The 17,119-nt window shown below is 53.8% G+C and overlaps 1 protein-coding gene across 1 annotated transcript in view; it reads right to left on the bottom strand.

The window, feature by feature from the left end:
* Positions 1–17,119, bottom strand: part of MNT (MAX network transcriptional repressor) — a 42,763-nt gene that overhangs the window by 25,160 nt on the left and 484 nt on the right. Inside the window, 2 exon segments of the mRNA XM_054208396.1 lie at positions 2,100–2,302; positions 2,304–2,677. Of these exon segments, the coding sequence (XP_054064371.1) occupies positions 2,100–2,302; positions 2,304–2,677 (577 nt within the window).

Here is a 17,119-nt window from a genome sequence, read left to right as displayed (position 1 = left end):
CACGCACCTTGGGGTGCTCCATCAAAATGCATTTCAGGAAACCTTTGCAACTCGCTCAGCATCAGACAGGTAGTTTTCTAGTGTGCCTATGCCAAGGACTCCAGAAATCCTGCATGAAAAACACTGACTGTGGGCACAGAGCGAGCGGTGATGCTGCATCTCACGCTGGGTGACAGCCCTTCCAGCTTCCCGGGAGCGATGCTCGGCCGAGGGCACAGGAGCCGTTTGCCGTGCGGCCCCAGCCCCCCCTGCCCGCAGAGCTGCCGCTCACACAGCGGAACCCCCCAGCACCCCTGTGCCAGTGGAAACCCCTCTGCACCCATCCCAACCCACACAACATCATCCGTGATTGCTCCGCTTGACTAAAGCGCAAATACACTTATCGTTTCTGCAGCTTTGCATTTTACAGACAAGCTCTAAAGATCACAATCTATCTTAGAGGAATTATATTGGCATTTTACAAATGCCATTATCTTTACAAATTCTTATCTACATTACTTTCACTGCTTCCTCCTATGCATTTTGGGATCTCTACATCCCAAAAGACACTATGGGCCCCTTTTTTGTCCACTATATCTTACATCTCTTCCTGCTCCCATAAGACAATACCAAAAATACCACTGCTTTCACGGAGGCCGTTCATGGGGAAGGTCAGTACCAATTCACAGCCCCGCGCTTGTGCTCCGCTCACAACCGGGTTACAGCGGTTCTGCGCTACAGACCAGAGCAAACGCCATGAAGACCAGAGGACCTGGGGAAAAGAGGGTGAACTGCCGTGTCCTCAACTTCTGATAGATCCAAAATACTGAGCTCCACCAGGAGGGAGCAAAAGGCAAGGACAGATTTTGACCTGGCCAAAGTATTTCTCCTGAGCAGGTCCCTGCCCTGGAGAGGACTGCATTTTGTCTGTCTCTGCTGCTGGTGCTGGTTTAGGCACTGGTTCAGGCTGGGTGGACCAGAGCAACTGGCAGGGACTCCATCTCTGCTGGGTCTATCTCACCACGGCAGCCTGAGCCGTACTGGAGCGGGACCAGGCTGCCGCTGCTGTGCTGCACAGCAAGGGGGGAATCCAGCCGGCATTTTATCTAGCAGCATCTCCCCTGAACCCCAGCCAGACCCCCCACCCCTGCCCTGAAACCAGGGGTACATGTGCCTTATTGCGCTGAACAGGCAGGACACGCGGACGCTGCCCACCCAGCCTCCGCGGGGTGAGCACACCATGTTAAACACCATTGCGAAGAGTCATCTGCCCGCTGCAGGCAGTGGGGAAAATGGTCAGAGGTCTAGACACCGTGTCCAGGAGGAAAAACTGAACAGATCCAGGTTGTTTATCCTGCAGGAAGGGAAGGCTGAGGGGCCAAGGGAAACAGGTAAAAGCCTGCTGCAAAGAAGGGAATGATTTGTTCTCCCAGTCCACGAGAAATAATACCAGACTGCGTATTAGGATACCGTGGTCTGGAAACAACTGCTAAGGAGAAGACAGAGTCTCCACCAGCCAAACTCCTTAAGAACAAGTTAGACAAACACTAACCTGGAGCAACATCAGAGTCACAAGTCCTGTCTGAGGGTGGGGACAGATTAATCAGCCTTCAGTTCCTTCCGGCTGCAGGAGTTTTGAACAAGCAGGAGCCTCTCAGCACTTACAGCACTAAGAAATCGAAACAGCAGCTAAGGTGATCTCTGATCTGCGAAATAAAGCCTCCCACATCACATCCCAGTTTTCAAGAGAGTTCCTGCAAGCAGCATTGCTGCACGACTTCCCTGACCAGTATAACCAGAGATCTTTTGCCAAGCATAATACCAAATGCCACCTGAGATCAGACAGGCAGTGCTGGCACTTGCTTCTTAAGACAATTCTGGCTTAGAAAAAGAAATCCTTGTACAGAACCCTACAGTGTGTGGTCAGGGGGGAAAAATAAAAAAACATCAAGCTAAGAAACCCTGTTATCAAAAAACCAAACATCCAAACATCCACGGATCTTGGTATTTCTGGTCTGACAACTCTTTGCAAAAGCAGTAGCTGCTCCAGGTCGATGCAGCTTTCGGTATCGTTTTTGTCTGGTCCCTCTCAGAAGCCTCCACGCACAAGGTGCACTCACCCTCCAGGTCTCTTCTTCTGCTCGTTTGGTTTCGTATCTTCTGCTGGAGCCAGCTTCAGAGCCCCGAGCGGCGGGGCTGCTCCCGGGTGCTGCAGGGGCTGGTGTGGCTGGGGCTGGATGGGCTGCTGGACCACATGGTGCTGGGAGATGGCCAGGACCGGCGCCGCATAATGCTGGAGCTGCTTCGGGCTGCCCGACGGGGGGGGTAGCAGCTTTCCCATCTGGCAGAAGCGGGCCCGGCGGCCTCTGGATGACTGGCGCGACCGAAGATGCTTCCTTAGTGACAGCAGGAGTGCTTACGAGGGGCTGGTGGCGTTGCACGAGCGGCGGGGACAGGGTGGTCTGGGCAGCTTGCTGGGGGGGACTGGTGACAACAGGGATGGGAATGACGGAGATGGGGGCTGCCAGGGGCAGGGGCGGCGGGGGGGCTGGGGCCGGGGAGGAGATGGGCACCAGCAGTTCGCTCCGGGGCTCCTCAGGGACGATGGCACTGTTGGCCCGTGGCACGCTGGTCTTGCCGGCCTTCTTCTGCTCCTGCTCTCTCTCCAGGCGGAGCTTCTCGTGCTTCTCATTCTCCTCTGGAAGAGAAACACCGACAGTGATTAATGGCGCTTCCCTGACCTTCCCCATCCACCGCCTCTAACCAGGCTGGTGACTAAACGCTGGCCTTTCCCAGTGGGAAAGGGAGGCCGTGGGGGTAACACAGCCTGGCCCACGGCACACCCTGAGCCCACAGCAGGACCCGTGGCAGCCCCTGAAGATCCATCCCATGTCCCAGCCATGCTGCACCTTCCACTCATTGCCCTTTCACTCCAGCACAGACTGTTTAAATATAAACCACACGCTGCCCTACGTTCAGCCCTCGAGACCGAGCGGAGGCGACTCCTGGTTCCTCCGGGAGGCCATGACCGCAGCCGCAGATGAAAAGCAATACACCACCCGACCAACCTCCTTCTCTGTCGCAGCTCCACGTGAAGAGAAACGGCCTGATCCAGTCACTTCCCACTCACAAGCTCCAAACCCATAAATCGCAAGGCCTTTCTGCCAAGGGCAAACATTACTGAGCTGAACAAGATTAATGGACCTTCGAGAGCTGTGGCAGGGCCTGGCCAGGAGCCTGTGCCTGCTCTCAGAGGGATGTGGTGTAGGTGCAGGATCCGTCCCCGCCGGCCCTTGCACAAGGACTCAGCACGCGAGCGATGCTCACTTCTACCCCACCTTCCCAAAGCCCTCCCTGCTTGTGTCCCATGGAGACACATCACTGCACTCTGCTCTAACACAGAAGAAAACAAACCACAACAAAACATTTTCAATTCTTCCTTTTCTGTTTTTAAATTGGCAAAGAGCTATTGAGCATTTTACCGAGGAGCCTGCCTTGGCCCCGGGACAGCCGCAGTACAACACGAACATTCGCTTCCAGGGAGGTAAAGACAAGCCCAGAGAACAGCCTCGACTAGCTGCATCCCGGGGAAAAATGGGGCATTTCAGGTTCGCCTCGTAAACCAGAGCCCGTGTGTGGGAGACAGGGAAACCTCGTGAGCCAGGCGTCCCCCGCTCCCAGTTCTCCCAGCACTGCCCAGGACACCCAACAGCCCAGAGACAAACAGCAGCCACGGGGCAGGACAAGCTCCTTAGGTTAAAATACCCTGTATTTTATACTATCAGTGTACGTTTTAGCTTCATGGACTTTACACTGATACAAACCCGCCAGGGCACTTCTTTACTGCTCTGGATTTTATTCAAGCCCTTAGCTTTGGTGTGCATATGTTCCTATATGTTTTCAGAACACGAGACAAAGCAAATGAAATCTGTGTGGCCTGACTAGCAAAATAAACCTCATTAAATGCGATCCAGGTCTCCGGCTTTAATTGTGTGAACACAGCACAAATGAAATTTATTTATACAAGTCCTGTGGCGCCAGTGGCCCTGGCATCTAGACATCTCCCAGCCTTTCTCAAGTATCTCCAAACCCGCTGTCCGTGACGCTCAGCGGATCCCATTCCTGACAGCCTCCAAGGAGCTGCAACCAACAGCATGCTTGGAGCTATGGCCCAACTCTGCTCGCTGTCTGCCTGAACATCCCCATCCAGAGCCACAGCAGGCCTGCACAGAGCATCCGAGCCCCCCGGGTGGCAAAGGCCAGCGAGGAGTGCCCCAAGAAACGTCCAGCGTGAGCTTCAAGGGAGGCACCGAACCTCCTACCGGCAGGGCAAGGGGGGAACCTCAAACCTGACAAACCTCAGCAGCCCTCCCTCAGCTCAGCTCCAGCAACAGCCGAACATGTGCCGTATGAGACCAGGAATGGGGTTAAGCACCCAGCCAACCAGCACCTACAGAAGCAGAAAGCAACACCTGGATCAAGCTCCAGCACCAGGGCTGCGTCTCCAGGCTCTGACCTGCGGCACTTGGGAAGGCACCGCATGAAATTCAGTGATCTGGAAGGATTTCACATCTAAAGAGTACTCTTCCCACGGCTGCCTGAGACTCAAATCCAAAATTATAATTCAGCTCCTTGTAGCACCAAGTAGGAGGGTAAGTGAGCTCAAGGTCTGACTGACTCCAAAACGGGAGGTTGTTTAAATAGAAGCTCAGAGTCTGAATGCAGTATTTCTCTGTATTTTCTCAAAATACTTCAGGGTAATTATGAACATTTCCTTAAAGGAAGAAGTAAAGCAGGGCAGGGTGGCAAAAACCCCAGTAGGAATCCCCTGATGTAAACAACATAAACCTTAGCTACCGATGATTTCAGACTGGTTCAACTGAACAGCATTAATAACTAATAAATAAAAGCCCTTTGTCTGCAATTCTTTTGCTCCACTTTGCTGCTTGGTTTGCAGCCAGAGCCAACGTGATGGCCTGGCACAGGACGCACAAGGAAACTCAGCCCCGGTGACCTGCTGACTAATCGTGTTTCCTACGTGTGTGCTTGGCCACGTGGCCAGCGCCGGGGCAGCACAGGTTAGCCAGCTGCTGGGAGAGGGAGAGCTGCCCAGGGCTGGGCAGGCACCGGAGGAGAGACGGCACAGCTTCCACTCAGCCGCAGAACTGCCCCATGCCGGAGGGAGGGCAGCGGCAAAGGCAGTGCTCGAGGTCCGATGGGGACAGCAGAACCTGCCCGTGCTGAATTCGCTCCTGCGCTGGCTTCTGGCCGCAGCGCCGCGACAGCCGAGCAGAGGATGGAGAAAGGAGACCGCAGCCGAGGTCGCGCTGAGGCAATGCTTTCCAGGGCACGCGCGGGAGTCGGCACTGAAATTCCTACAACGGGTAATTTTCATTCATCGGGGAAGCCAAGAGAACAGGAAAGTAAGGTTACAAGCGTGCATTACTGATCAGAAATATTTATGTAAATGTCTCTGCGAAGCAGGTGCAGCCCTGGGGCTGCTGACAAGCTGCCAACAAGGCCTTTGGTGTTGCAAATCTTGAGCTCCCTTGAGCTAAAGAGTTTATTTCAAGGATTATTTTTTTTTAGCCAAAATCTGACACCAGTGAGCCGCTGTTCTCTGCATCTGACTCATCCACAGGCAAAAAGGAACCACGCCATCGACCCTCCTGCCCGTGAGAGGACTGAAGGGTCTCAAAGCCGCCTCTTCCTAACACACCCCACTTCAGGACAGAAATGCTTCCATCGAGCTGGGAAGATCTGTGTCTCCTGCTCACTTTGTGCTCACACCTTACAAACAAACTAAAGACACGCTTTAAAAAAGCCCCCTAGAGCTCTTTGCTTTTCCATATGAAATACGTTCGCCCACTTTACTTCACAGATACAGACAAAAACAAAGAAGGGCAACCGGCATGCCATGGCATGGCTCATTCTTTCGTGCGCAGTTTACTCATCCCATGAGCTCCTGCAGGCCCGCCATGGAGAAAGCTGCAAGGCTTAGGGCATTCGCTTGGGCTCAGAGGGACAGCTGACCCGGCAGGGCCACACCAAAATTGTGTGTCATTTCCACTCAATTCTTGACACTCTCATCAAAGGGGCCGAGGACTGAATCAAGGGAGTGAACCATCCCCTGTGAACGCTCAGGGGGTTGGAACCCAACGGAGGCACGAGGGGACAAGGATCCTCACCCTGCCCACGCCAGGCGGCGGGAGCGGGGACCACAGCCTGTCAGCCAAGCCAACGAGGCGGCACGGCGTAAGGAGGGCGCCAGCAGCAACAGGACGGAACAGCAAATCTTGTCACAGGAGGACACAGAAACAGGGTCAGTGTTCCTGACCGGCTATTTTAAGGCCCTGACGGTCCAGGAATAAACAGTGCCAGGCACTCTTAGCTTTGTTACCTAATAATCTGCTGGGTTTAAATTTATCTCCTCCCTTTTGCCTGCCCTGGAAATGCCACCCATCAGTAACGGCAAGCATGGCCAGCAAAGGCAGCGGCTGCGCAGGCAGAACCGCACGTGCCCCTGGGCCGGCAGCGCTGCGTATGGCACCCAGCCTCCTGCGGAGCCATGCTGTGGGAGCATGCCTTTACGGCTTTTCAGTGCCCTTTTTAATGCTCCCGTTTCGTACTAGGGACACTATCATCTCAGAATTTATCAACGGCATGTGCCTTTGCATAATCAAGTATCTTTCCTCCACGTATGCTGAATCGTCCCTCCCCAGTACAGAGGGACAACATGACTCAACTCCGTGAACAGTTAGGCATTGGGTGTTCTGTGCTGTAATTTTCTGAATAGTTTGAAGTGTTTTCTCTGAATCATTCAATGCTTCTGGGAGCCTATGCTGCACACCACGAACCACTACAGACCCAGAGAAAAGTGCTCTGGGTTTCACTTACACCGGTTCTACAGAAGCGTCACCCACAGGAGTGACTCCTTGTTTGTCCCAGGAAAGGGCTGGGGACAGAAAGAGTCTCCAGACTTCTTCCATTTCCGAGGCTGGCCCGGCCACGCTTGGGGAGGGGACGGCCACGCTGAGAGGAAGGGCAGGCTGGAGCCTGAAGGTTGGTTTCTGTTTCTGCAGGTCCCAGACTCCGGATGGGAGAACCAGGAAAGGGATGATAAGAACAGAGTCAGCAGTACTGGAGAGCAGCAACGCTCACCCTGAGCCCGGCCAACTCTGAGTCATAACCGAGGCTGCTGACACACAGGCTCCGCCAGCAAACAGCCACCGGCGCTTTCCAGAGCCGAGAAACAAGCAGGAGGACTGAGACCCCTTTGAGATTGTGACCCCTTTCTCTGAGCCCCTCTGAATTTTGGTTACAACAGCACAACGCAAGCCCAACTCTTCCCTCCCATCTCTGCTAAACCCACTTTCTTTGGTGTCCCTCCCTTCGCATTGCTGCTTCCCCACCAGTAACGCAGCAGCCCCGAGACACAGCAGTTCGTCCCGAGCCCCGGCTCCTGGCCGTGCCCGTCGCCGAGCAGCCCTCGCCGGTGAGACCATGGCAAGAGCTGGCCACAAGGCACTCAATGGCTCCTCACTTGCTGCTGCTGCTCTTCTAGGTGCTGTGTTCAGATTTCAGCCTGCTGCCAAGACGCCCCATTTCCCTTCCTATTAACACAGACCAGGCCACAAATATGTTCTTAAAGAAAGACTAAATTGCATTTTTAAAGCACGCTATTCACAAAGGATACTGAAACCCTTCAGGATTAGAAGCCAGAAGCTCGTGACACGCTCCAGAGCAGTGAGAGCTACGCCAGCCCTCCTGGGATTGCAGTTTCGGGGTTCAGAGACCCCGGCTCCCACCTGAGACTCCCTCTGCCGAGCCACCCTCACGGCGCTGGCACACCACAGGCTCTTCATACCTTATCTGCAGACAATGTCACCATCCACTACCAATGACAAAAATACTTGAATCTCTACTTTCTCAGCCAGAAGATGATGACACATTTATGTCATATCTGTAAAAGCAGAGGAAAATCAGCCTTCACATGAACTATCTCTCCTTAGTACCAACCAATACAGACCATTAGTGATTTCAGCATGACGGGCTTATCTGTAACTCTTAGAAATCAAAGTGAGCTCAGTATCCAAACCTGAAACAAATTAGAGAAATGACAAGATGATCCTCTTGCCTGATAAAATCTAGGAAGCAGACACGCTTTATTCCTTCTTTATGGAGACAGATGGCTTATGAGGAAATGAGTATTTCCCTTCAACAAAACCATCGTGGCTCCTGGAACGCAGAAAGGAAGGTTGGAAAGACCCTCAAGAAATCTTGTAGATCATCTCACAAGCCCCAAAGAAGAATCAATCATAACTAAATAATACCTGTCAGATGCTTCTCAGAGCAACAACTTCACAAATCTCTATGGATAATTTACACTGTGTTTTAATTTGCTATTCCAGTGCTTCACTGAAACCCTGAAGCAGCTCCAGACAGTCATTTTAGTTACAACTAACTCTTAGTGGTCAGAAGAAAGAAATAAAGGGCAGGGTTTAGCAATACTACAAAGGCAAAGAAAACAGATCAAGACTGCTAAAAGAGTGAAACCATCACGGACAGCACCATAGACACAGAGACCACCCCAGTGCCTTCCAGCCGTGACGGTGTCGAGCACCAAAGCTTGGCAGGCTGGACTGATGTAAAACTCTGGTTGTACCTTTCTGCAGAATTCAGGACGAAGTGCAGGAAAGCACTTCAGGCTCTGACAGGCAGAGTGGCTACCAACAAGCACACAACTGACTACGGACTGCTCCATCATCTGAGGAGCTTCACCCGGGGGAAGACAACCACAGAGCTGTTTCTATACGAGATGCTGTCTCAACGCGTTTCCACTGGGCACCAGCATGTTTAAGAAAGAGGGAGACAAAGTAACGCATTCTGATAAGCCGTTATTTGCAAGTTGAAGAGCTTCTGTGCCGCAGTTCAGAGCAAAAAGCGGCACTGACGACCAGCACGATCCAAGCCCACCTGCCCCAACGCACACAAGGGGACCGCTGTCTCCCCTTCTGGCCCCGGGACAGTGAGACACGCTCAAGTCTGCAGAAACACAGCCAACGACGACGCTCTTCAAATGCACTAGTCGGAAAAGAATGGTAAACATGGGATGACTTAATAAACAATATGATAAACAAACTGTGTACTCTTAAAACAAAAGAAAAGGCCCAGACACTGGATGTGCCCACAGAAGAGACTCCGAGACCCTCCTTCACCCACCGCTCGCAAGCGGGTCCCAGGCTCCCGGGGATGCAAGCGGCTGCAAACTTCTTTAAGTCAGACACACTGCTTGGCTTTTTTAACACTCTAGAAACTGAAGCAAAGACAGGTTAAATGACTTCACGTAACAGACTGAGTCATGGCAAAACCGGATCTGTCTGTTAATTACCAGCCTGTTAGGTAAGCGTATTTGCTCGACACCAGTTCATGTAACGTTCCTCGATCCCCACGATGAGAACAAGAGCCCACTGCTGCACCTTCATGCCAGGGCCGTGCCAGGGATTGTTTTCACAGGCTGCTCACACTAGTCAGCTCTCTTCTCACGGAAACAAATGGAAACAGGCAGGTTACCCTCCAGAATCCTATCTCCGTACTTGAAAAAGAAAAGGAGATAAGAATCCAAGGGTAGGTGCCCATCAAAGCACACTAACTGCGCACAGGAGTGGAAGCTTTCCTCGATCACCCGAACTGGCTGCGCCAGGGCAGTTATCCCTGCTGTCTCTGAATTCACAGACACCGCTCTCAGTCACACAGCAAGGCCCTTCCCAAAGGTAACGTCTGACTCCCAGAGCCAGCGTGCCGGCAGCCGGAGAGGAGAACAGGATCTCAGAGCAGTCCAGATCCTCCCCCAGCGCACGTTACAGCACCACTGCCAGCCTGTCCACCTGCACAACAAAAACCTCGAACCTATAGCATCACCTGCTGATGGTCCAGGCACACACTAAACGCGTGTTCTTCATCAAAAATACTTGGTATGGCCTTTGTTCACTGCACTTACTGCAAACAGACAAGAGCTCAGTCTACATCACACCCAAAACTACAGCATGTCCTCACAGGCAAGATCCTACCACTCGGCCACTGCAATTTTAATAAGAGAGAGCAAAGCTAATCAAAACCAGAGTGACAGACTTGTTTGAATGCTTCAAGCTGTCAGCAGGTAGCAGGAGATTCTCCAGAGGGAGACGCCTGCTCTGCCCGACTGTCTGACAGCACCCAGATCATCAACAGATCTACGTGAGGTGCTGCCAAGTCCTCTCAAACCTTCTCTCATGGTAATGAGACTGCACTGATGTGAGGGGTTGACTGAACCAGGGAGCATTTTGTGCTGCAGTACAAAAACCTGGCATGTTTTGAGCCACACAAATAGTCAGAGATCGGGCTGGAGACTCCCTGAGCAAGGACACGCTTTTAACAAGCTAAACAGGTATATGAAGGAAACAGAATCAGGAACACGACGAAAATTTTGTACAGTGGAAATCAAATTCAGACGGTCTTGTTCACACAAGGTGGTTTTGGAAAGCTGGGAGTGGGCACTATAGAGTCTGATGCCCTTCCCAGCATCTCTCACTACCCTGAGCAGAACCGGCTCCCAGGCACCAAAGCACTTTGCCGAGGTCACTCCGGACAGTCTCTCCCTGTCCCTTGCCTCTTCTACACACAGAAATACAAGCATGCTGTCCAGGGACACCGGGAATCCCATTACCAGCAACAGCGTCGAGGCACAGCTGCTGGCAGCGCTCTCTGTGTGCGAACACACAGCACCTCCACCACCTTCTGCAGAGCCATCACCACCGCGTAGGCTCTCATGAGGTACCATCAGATATACATCATGCTTCTACATACAACCCTGAGCACGGAAACACAAAGAAAACAAATTTTTTCTATCACTTGCTGCTATGAAAAAGATGAGAGGCTGAAGGAAGCACAGGGAAAGCCCGAGGGAATCTTTAACTAGCAAGTAGAATGAATTGTACCATCTGCAATCAGACCCGATTTCATGGAATCATCGAATAGTTTGGGTGGGAACAGGCCTTTAAAGGCGTTCTACTCCAACCCCCTTGCAATGAGCAGGGACATCTTCAACTCGTCAAGACAAAACACTCCTTATTCATCCCTGCCCCATCCTCTGCAATGTACCACAGGCAGCTTCCAGTCAGGAGATGGTATGATGTTCAGCGAGTCTTGGGGCTTTCTCTACTCCAGTCTCCACCCCCCGCTGGACAGGACACTGGGGACCAGAAAGTCCAACCTTACTTCTTGCCTTAGCGAGGCACAGCTTTAGGTAAGGCACTTCAAGCCCCTGCGCCTCAGCTCTTCCACCCCGGACCTCTCAGAAGTGCTGCAAAACTCACCTGAAGACTATAAAATGCTTTGATGTCCCTTGGTGAAACAACTTATCAGCCAATGGAAGGGACTTTTGCTTTTTTGGGGGGCAAGGAAGGCCTGCAAACTTTGTATGCTCTATTTTGTATTTGTATTATCGCTCCCTTCCTAAGCATACCCGTATGCCTGTATGTGTAGAGAAGATACAGATGGGAAACGAAGGACGACTTACAGTTTTACTTTTCCCCTCAGACTGCAGCTGAGGGGTGGCTCTGCCCTGAACCAGAGCCCCTGGGGGTGCAGCCAGCGCTCCCCAGCGCGACAGCTCTTAAATTCTTGAAAAGCAGCAAGTTAAGGAAAGGAAACCCTTTCAAATATTGAATATGATTACACCATGGCACCGACAGCCACAAGATTCCATTCAGGATCAGAGCTCTCATCAATTCAAAAAAAAAAAAAAAGTTTTTATGTTTATGCAGTTTTGTCAGGTGTTGGGAAGTTCAGTATTTCGTACACAAAATTCAACTGACGTGCCCCGCAGCACAGCAAAAGGCATTGGGGGGCTCAGGACAGCAGATTCCCAACTTTCAGCCCCGCTGTGGGCCCAGGATGCCGTGCTGCCTCACAAAACAATCAGGTGGAATGTTACTGGAACACGTCAGGAGACATGAACCCTGCAGACAACACAGACGCAGGAGGGGTCCCCTCTGCGGTCGCCGCGACTCCCTCGTCCTCCACCACCCGGCCTGATGGCCTGCGCCAGGCTCGTGCCCATCATCAAGGGAGAAAAAGGGACAAAAAAGAAAGGAAAAGGTGAGCACAACAGCTAGTCTAGCACTAGAATAACAAAACGGGTTAGGATTACGCAAAGCAATTAATTTCCAGCAGCCAGCCTGCTCTGGGTTTATTCCCTGCTTTGGGCAGGCCGACGGCAGAAGGTGGAGCTGTGCTGGTGTCTGGCAGAGCCATTCCCACCCGTGCCGGGGCACGGGCATCATCCGGGGCGGCAGCGCGGCTCTCCCGTACCTGCAACCCTCCGGAAAAAGATAAACACTGCACTGTTTGTCAGGAGGTGCTTTAACTTCTCCTGAAGAAATGCAGGTGGAAGCGCTGCCTGCAGCAGGCCAGCGATGACTGAAGACGTGGCCACACGCACCAGGGACGCTCAGGACCTGTGGGCATCCAGACACGGCCTAAAAGCCCTACGGGGTTCCTGGAGATGTGTCTCAACACCCTAAGACCTGCTGCGGGACACTGGAGAAGGACCACACCGAGCACAGCACGGAGCCACTGCCAGAACACGGGTACTGGGCATGAGCTGCTCCTCTTCCTCGCCCACCAGCAGGAGGTGGGTGGCACTGCAGCCAGGGGAGACCCCTTTGGCCACCAACATCCCGTTATCAGCCCCACGCAATTAAGACGTGTGCCAAAGCAGCAGTTAGATGAGATGGGAAAGGACTAGGACTACGCTTACTGTTCCATCACCACCCTTGCTGGCAACATTGAAAAAAATGAAAAGCCATAAACATAATGGAGCAGCATCAAGCAAAGCAGAGAGCAGAAGCTGAGCGGGTCGTAGATGAGTTATCTATGGGAAAAACCCTAAGAAAACAAGTATTAGTTACTTGCAATTTTAAATAAATTTGTCTTCTTAGATCATGAAACATTCTTGGATTAACCTACATTCAAAGAAATCAGCCACCCTCGAATTCAAGTCAAATGTCCCTGGAGTTTACAAGTAACAGACAGCAAAAGGATCTCAGTTTGCAGGTTTGTGCATGTGTACACATATGCATTTACACACGTGAGCCACTTGTTTACAGAAAAAAAGGGTTATCGGCAGCAATGTTATGAAGTATGAAAGCGCAGATGTGGGTGAGACAAGAGCGCTTCAAAATCCCGACTCCCAAAAGAAGCAAACACCGAAGTGTGTGGCCAACATGGTGTTTTGTCCAGGGCGTGTCTGTTATTGTCTGCATTCCCCTAGTGTTAATATTATATTAAGAAATGCATAACATCAACTATCCCCCTCCTCTCCCTCTAATCTGTTGTTTTTCCCCCCCAAATTAATGAGATCCAAATAACATTATTACTAGTATCATCATTTACGTAACATTTGTCATCGTGCAGGAGAACGGGTCTGCTGAGCGCACGAACAGGAGTACGAACGACGAGCCAAACCACTGCGGTTTCGTTTTCGTTACCTCTCTCTGTACATCTGCATAAACCCATCACTCGCGGTTGTAAGGAACCGTTCCCGAGTCGTACAACCCAGCACAAAGCACCCAACAAACCCAAGGAGACGTGCGCGATCAAACTGGGATGTGCAATGAGCACACGAGGGAAAGAGCCTCCAAAAAAATACTATTTTAAGTCAGTAAATAGCAGAAGTGTTTGTGTCGTGGAAGTGTCATCAAGAGTGAGCATTCTATAGATGTAAAAAACATTAGATGTATCCAGATAGTTCTTTAATTAGTAAGCCCACAATTGCCTCTAACTTAGCCTGTTACTTGCATTTCATTTGCTCCCAGTTTACCGGGGAGACAACAACCAACCATGTGGACTGCGTCCTCTAAACTCCAGCAAGTGTTTCAGCAAACTCTGAACTCCTCTTTCATAATGAGCGGCACAACTCGCGGACCCCCACAGCACCGGCGTCTCTTTCACCCCCGAGGTCCCAGTGGCATCTGTACCACGTCGCTCTCCTCTGTCAAGCTGTCGTTCTTACGGGTACATCTCACCTGATGCATTTTGACTCAGCTTTTTTCAGCAATTTGAAATTGTGTTCTCTGAAATATTAATACCTATAACATGTAATATTCCACAGGCTTTTGGGTAAACATCTTGTAAACACAGTTCAAACCACACTGTAGGCAGTGCCTGGTTACCTGGGGACACAAGAGGTGACAGCGCCGTGCGCAGGCTGGCAGCAGGGCAGGCTCCACGTGAAAACCAGTGTCCCAACAACTCCCCGAAGCAATAAACGGCCCTCAGAGAGCTGCCAGCACACAACAAGACTGCTCTGGTTACAAATTAAGAAAAGCGAAGCCTACATGGTCTGATTTTCCACTGGTGGGAGAGGCTGGAGGAGCAGGAGAAGCCCCATGTGTCATCTGCCAGGAGACAGAGCAGACTTGAGCAAAGACACCAGTTACGGCGGGGAAACGGGACGTTCCGGGACACTCGTGTCAGGTTTGAAAGCGCCTGGACACCACATGTGTGCTGACAGAAACATGCAGCTCAATGACTACAGCAGGACCTGAGGCCAAAGCCAAGCGCTACTTTATTTGTGACACGCGGGACGTGCGGCAGGAGGCAGCTCAGGGGTGCCCAGGACACCACTGCCCTGCTCCGCCACGCACCTCTCCCCGTGCCTCATGAGTCCCCAGGGTCACACGTGGCACCATGCACTACGCGGAAGGAGGGGGAAGATGTTGGGGCAGGGGTCGATCTTGCAGCTCTGCAGACCCCACTCTGCTCCCTGAGGGACTTCATTTCGTTCCAGGTCAGCCCACGGAGCTCTCCCACAGTTGCACCCACACTGTCCCCAGAGCTGGGGATCACTCATGCTGCACCCCCAGTAGCTATAAACCACAAAAAGACGTACAAAGCCGTGACAGAAGCTGCTGGCCTGACCTCCCAGGGAGTCCAAGCAGAACGTGAAGACCCGACTGCCGTCTGCTTCCGGGGAATCCTTCCTCATCTCCTCTTTTCAGAAAGCTCTCCTTCCTGATCACGAACGGCACACCAAGGGTGCCCTCCACCACCTCTCTCCGGCTGGGCAGTGGCCACGGTGCTCTCCAGGCCGGCAGGACGAGCAGTGATGCCCCACACACCGCGTTTTCATGTGCGAGTATGGCAGTGCTCCAGGTCACCGGGAATCCCCATGAAGAGGACCAGCCGTACCTTAACCCTCTTCCCTCCCAAAGCCATTCCGCTCTCCTTTCTCCTAAAGCTTCCTGATTTGTCCTTCTATCCATTTTCTTCCTCATAAAAAGCAACAGCCTGAGTATTTATGGTATTTTGCCACCTAGTTGGCAGGAGGGCCTGGCCACCAGCTGGGCAGAGCCACAAGGAGCGGCCACAGACCACACTCACCGCTGCCTCAGCAGGGACTCTGGGGCAGGGTCCTGTCCTGCTCTTGAGCACTCTGCAGCACCTCCTTCGGCTCTGGACCCAGCAGCTTTTTATCAGTTTTGTTTTACATGTTTAATGCTGTTCCTGAATTGGATTGATTTCAAGGCCAGACTGGACCCCTGGAGTTATGCAGTGTAACTGTGGGTGTAATGCAGACCCTAAAGCTTCTCTGAACACTCCTCTGAAGAGGCAGGGGAGGAATACGGCGGCAAGGGAAAGAAGACAATCTAGAATGCTGTATTGTTGCCCAAACTGTCTTTCCCAGTGATTTCTCTGCTCGTGCTCTCCCCTGACACCTTCCTGTTACCCTAAGTTCAAGTGACGGGCTCCTCCCTCTCACGCCACACATCTTCCTGGTGCTCACGCCTTCCTGAAGTGGCCACACTTGCACCCACGCCGCTGCTGCGCTGTCAGTTCAGCCCTGCCACGTCTGTCACAGCAGGAGCCGTTAACGGTGGGTCTCACGCACGACGCGCAGCCCCCGGGGCACCGCCGGGCCCACGCTGGGCACTGTGCAGCTCACCCAGGCTGGTGCCCCCGAAGCGGGCTCTGCTACGGAACAGCATCCCCACGCACCCGTGTGTGCTGTTCCGCGCTCCTGCTCTGTATTCCACCCCATTTCTTTTTTTTGGTGCATTGCCTTGCCCGCGCGCCACGTAGAAACGATCTCAGCCTTCAGAGGTCACCCAGCGCAACGCAGCCGGGTCACTCCGGCCCCTTCTGCCCCGCAGTCGGCACGGCACGTCTTCCAACACATCCCAGATCCTCACTTGTTGCATCCGTTTACAAAACGGTCTCATAACGTGGGGCAGCTGGATAATAATTAAAATCTTTTCCAGCAGCAGCAGATGTAATAAACGCTTACACCAGTTCTCCGGCGTTTAACCGCTGCTATGGCCAGGGCTGCAGGTATTGACAGCCCCGGAGTGCGTCTGGCCAGAAAGGCAAGGGAATTGCCACTGGCTTAAGGCGGGGGAGACAGGCCGCCCGCCCCGCTGGGGCTGCGGGGCCGGCTCCCGCCCCGGCCGAGGGAGCACCGCAGCCCTCAATTCCCGGTTCTGTTCCCCACCCGGGCGGCTCTCGCCCCTGCACGTCCCCGGGCCCTCTTGCCTCATCGCATCTCCCATCTCAGCCATGACTCATCACCCAGACAATGGGGCCGCCGCGGCGGCACACAAAGAGCCGCCCCCCGCCCCCCGGCTCCTGCCGCAGGTACCCGCGCTGTCACTGCGCCCGGCCTGCAGCGCGGCCCCACCGCCCCTGCGGCGGCGCGGCGGGCGGGCGCGGGGCCGGCCCCCTACCCGTCACAGCCGTCGGAACCGCCGGGCCCCGGCCGCCGCCGGCCGCTGCCCACGGCGCGGGGGGCGCGGGCCCGGGCGGGGGGCGCCGCTCCCGGAGCGGCCCCGGGCGGGGCGGGGGGGGGGGGGGGGGGGGGGGCCGGGGGCGGGGCTCCCGTGCCGGGGCGACCGCCGCTCGGCGCGCACGTGGTGGCGGGCGGCGCCTGGCGCGTCACGCGGCGCGGCCCCGCCCCCGCCCCGCCCCGCCGCGCGGGGACACGCAGCGCGCCGCGGCGGCGGCGCCGCGCCCGCGGGCGGGGCGGGGGCGGCCGGGCGCCCCCCCCCTCCCTCCCCCAACCCGGGGCCACCGGGGATGTGGAAGGGGGGGCGGACACCCTCGG

This window comes from Rissa tridactyla, chromosome 7 (genome assembly GCF_028500815.1).
Source record: "Rissa tridactyla isolate bRisTri1 chromosome 7, bRisTri1.patW.cur.20221130, whole genome shotgun sequence".
In the NCBI taxonomy this organism is placed as follows: Eukaryota; Metazoa; Chordata; class Aves; order Charadriiformes; family Laridae; genus Rissa; species Rissa tridactyla.
This window is presented reverse-complemented; position numbering and strand designations above follow the sequence as displayed.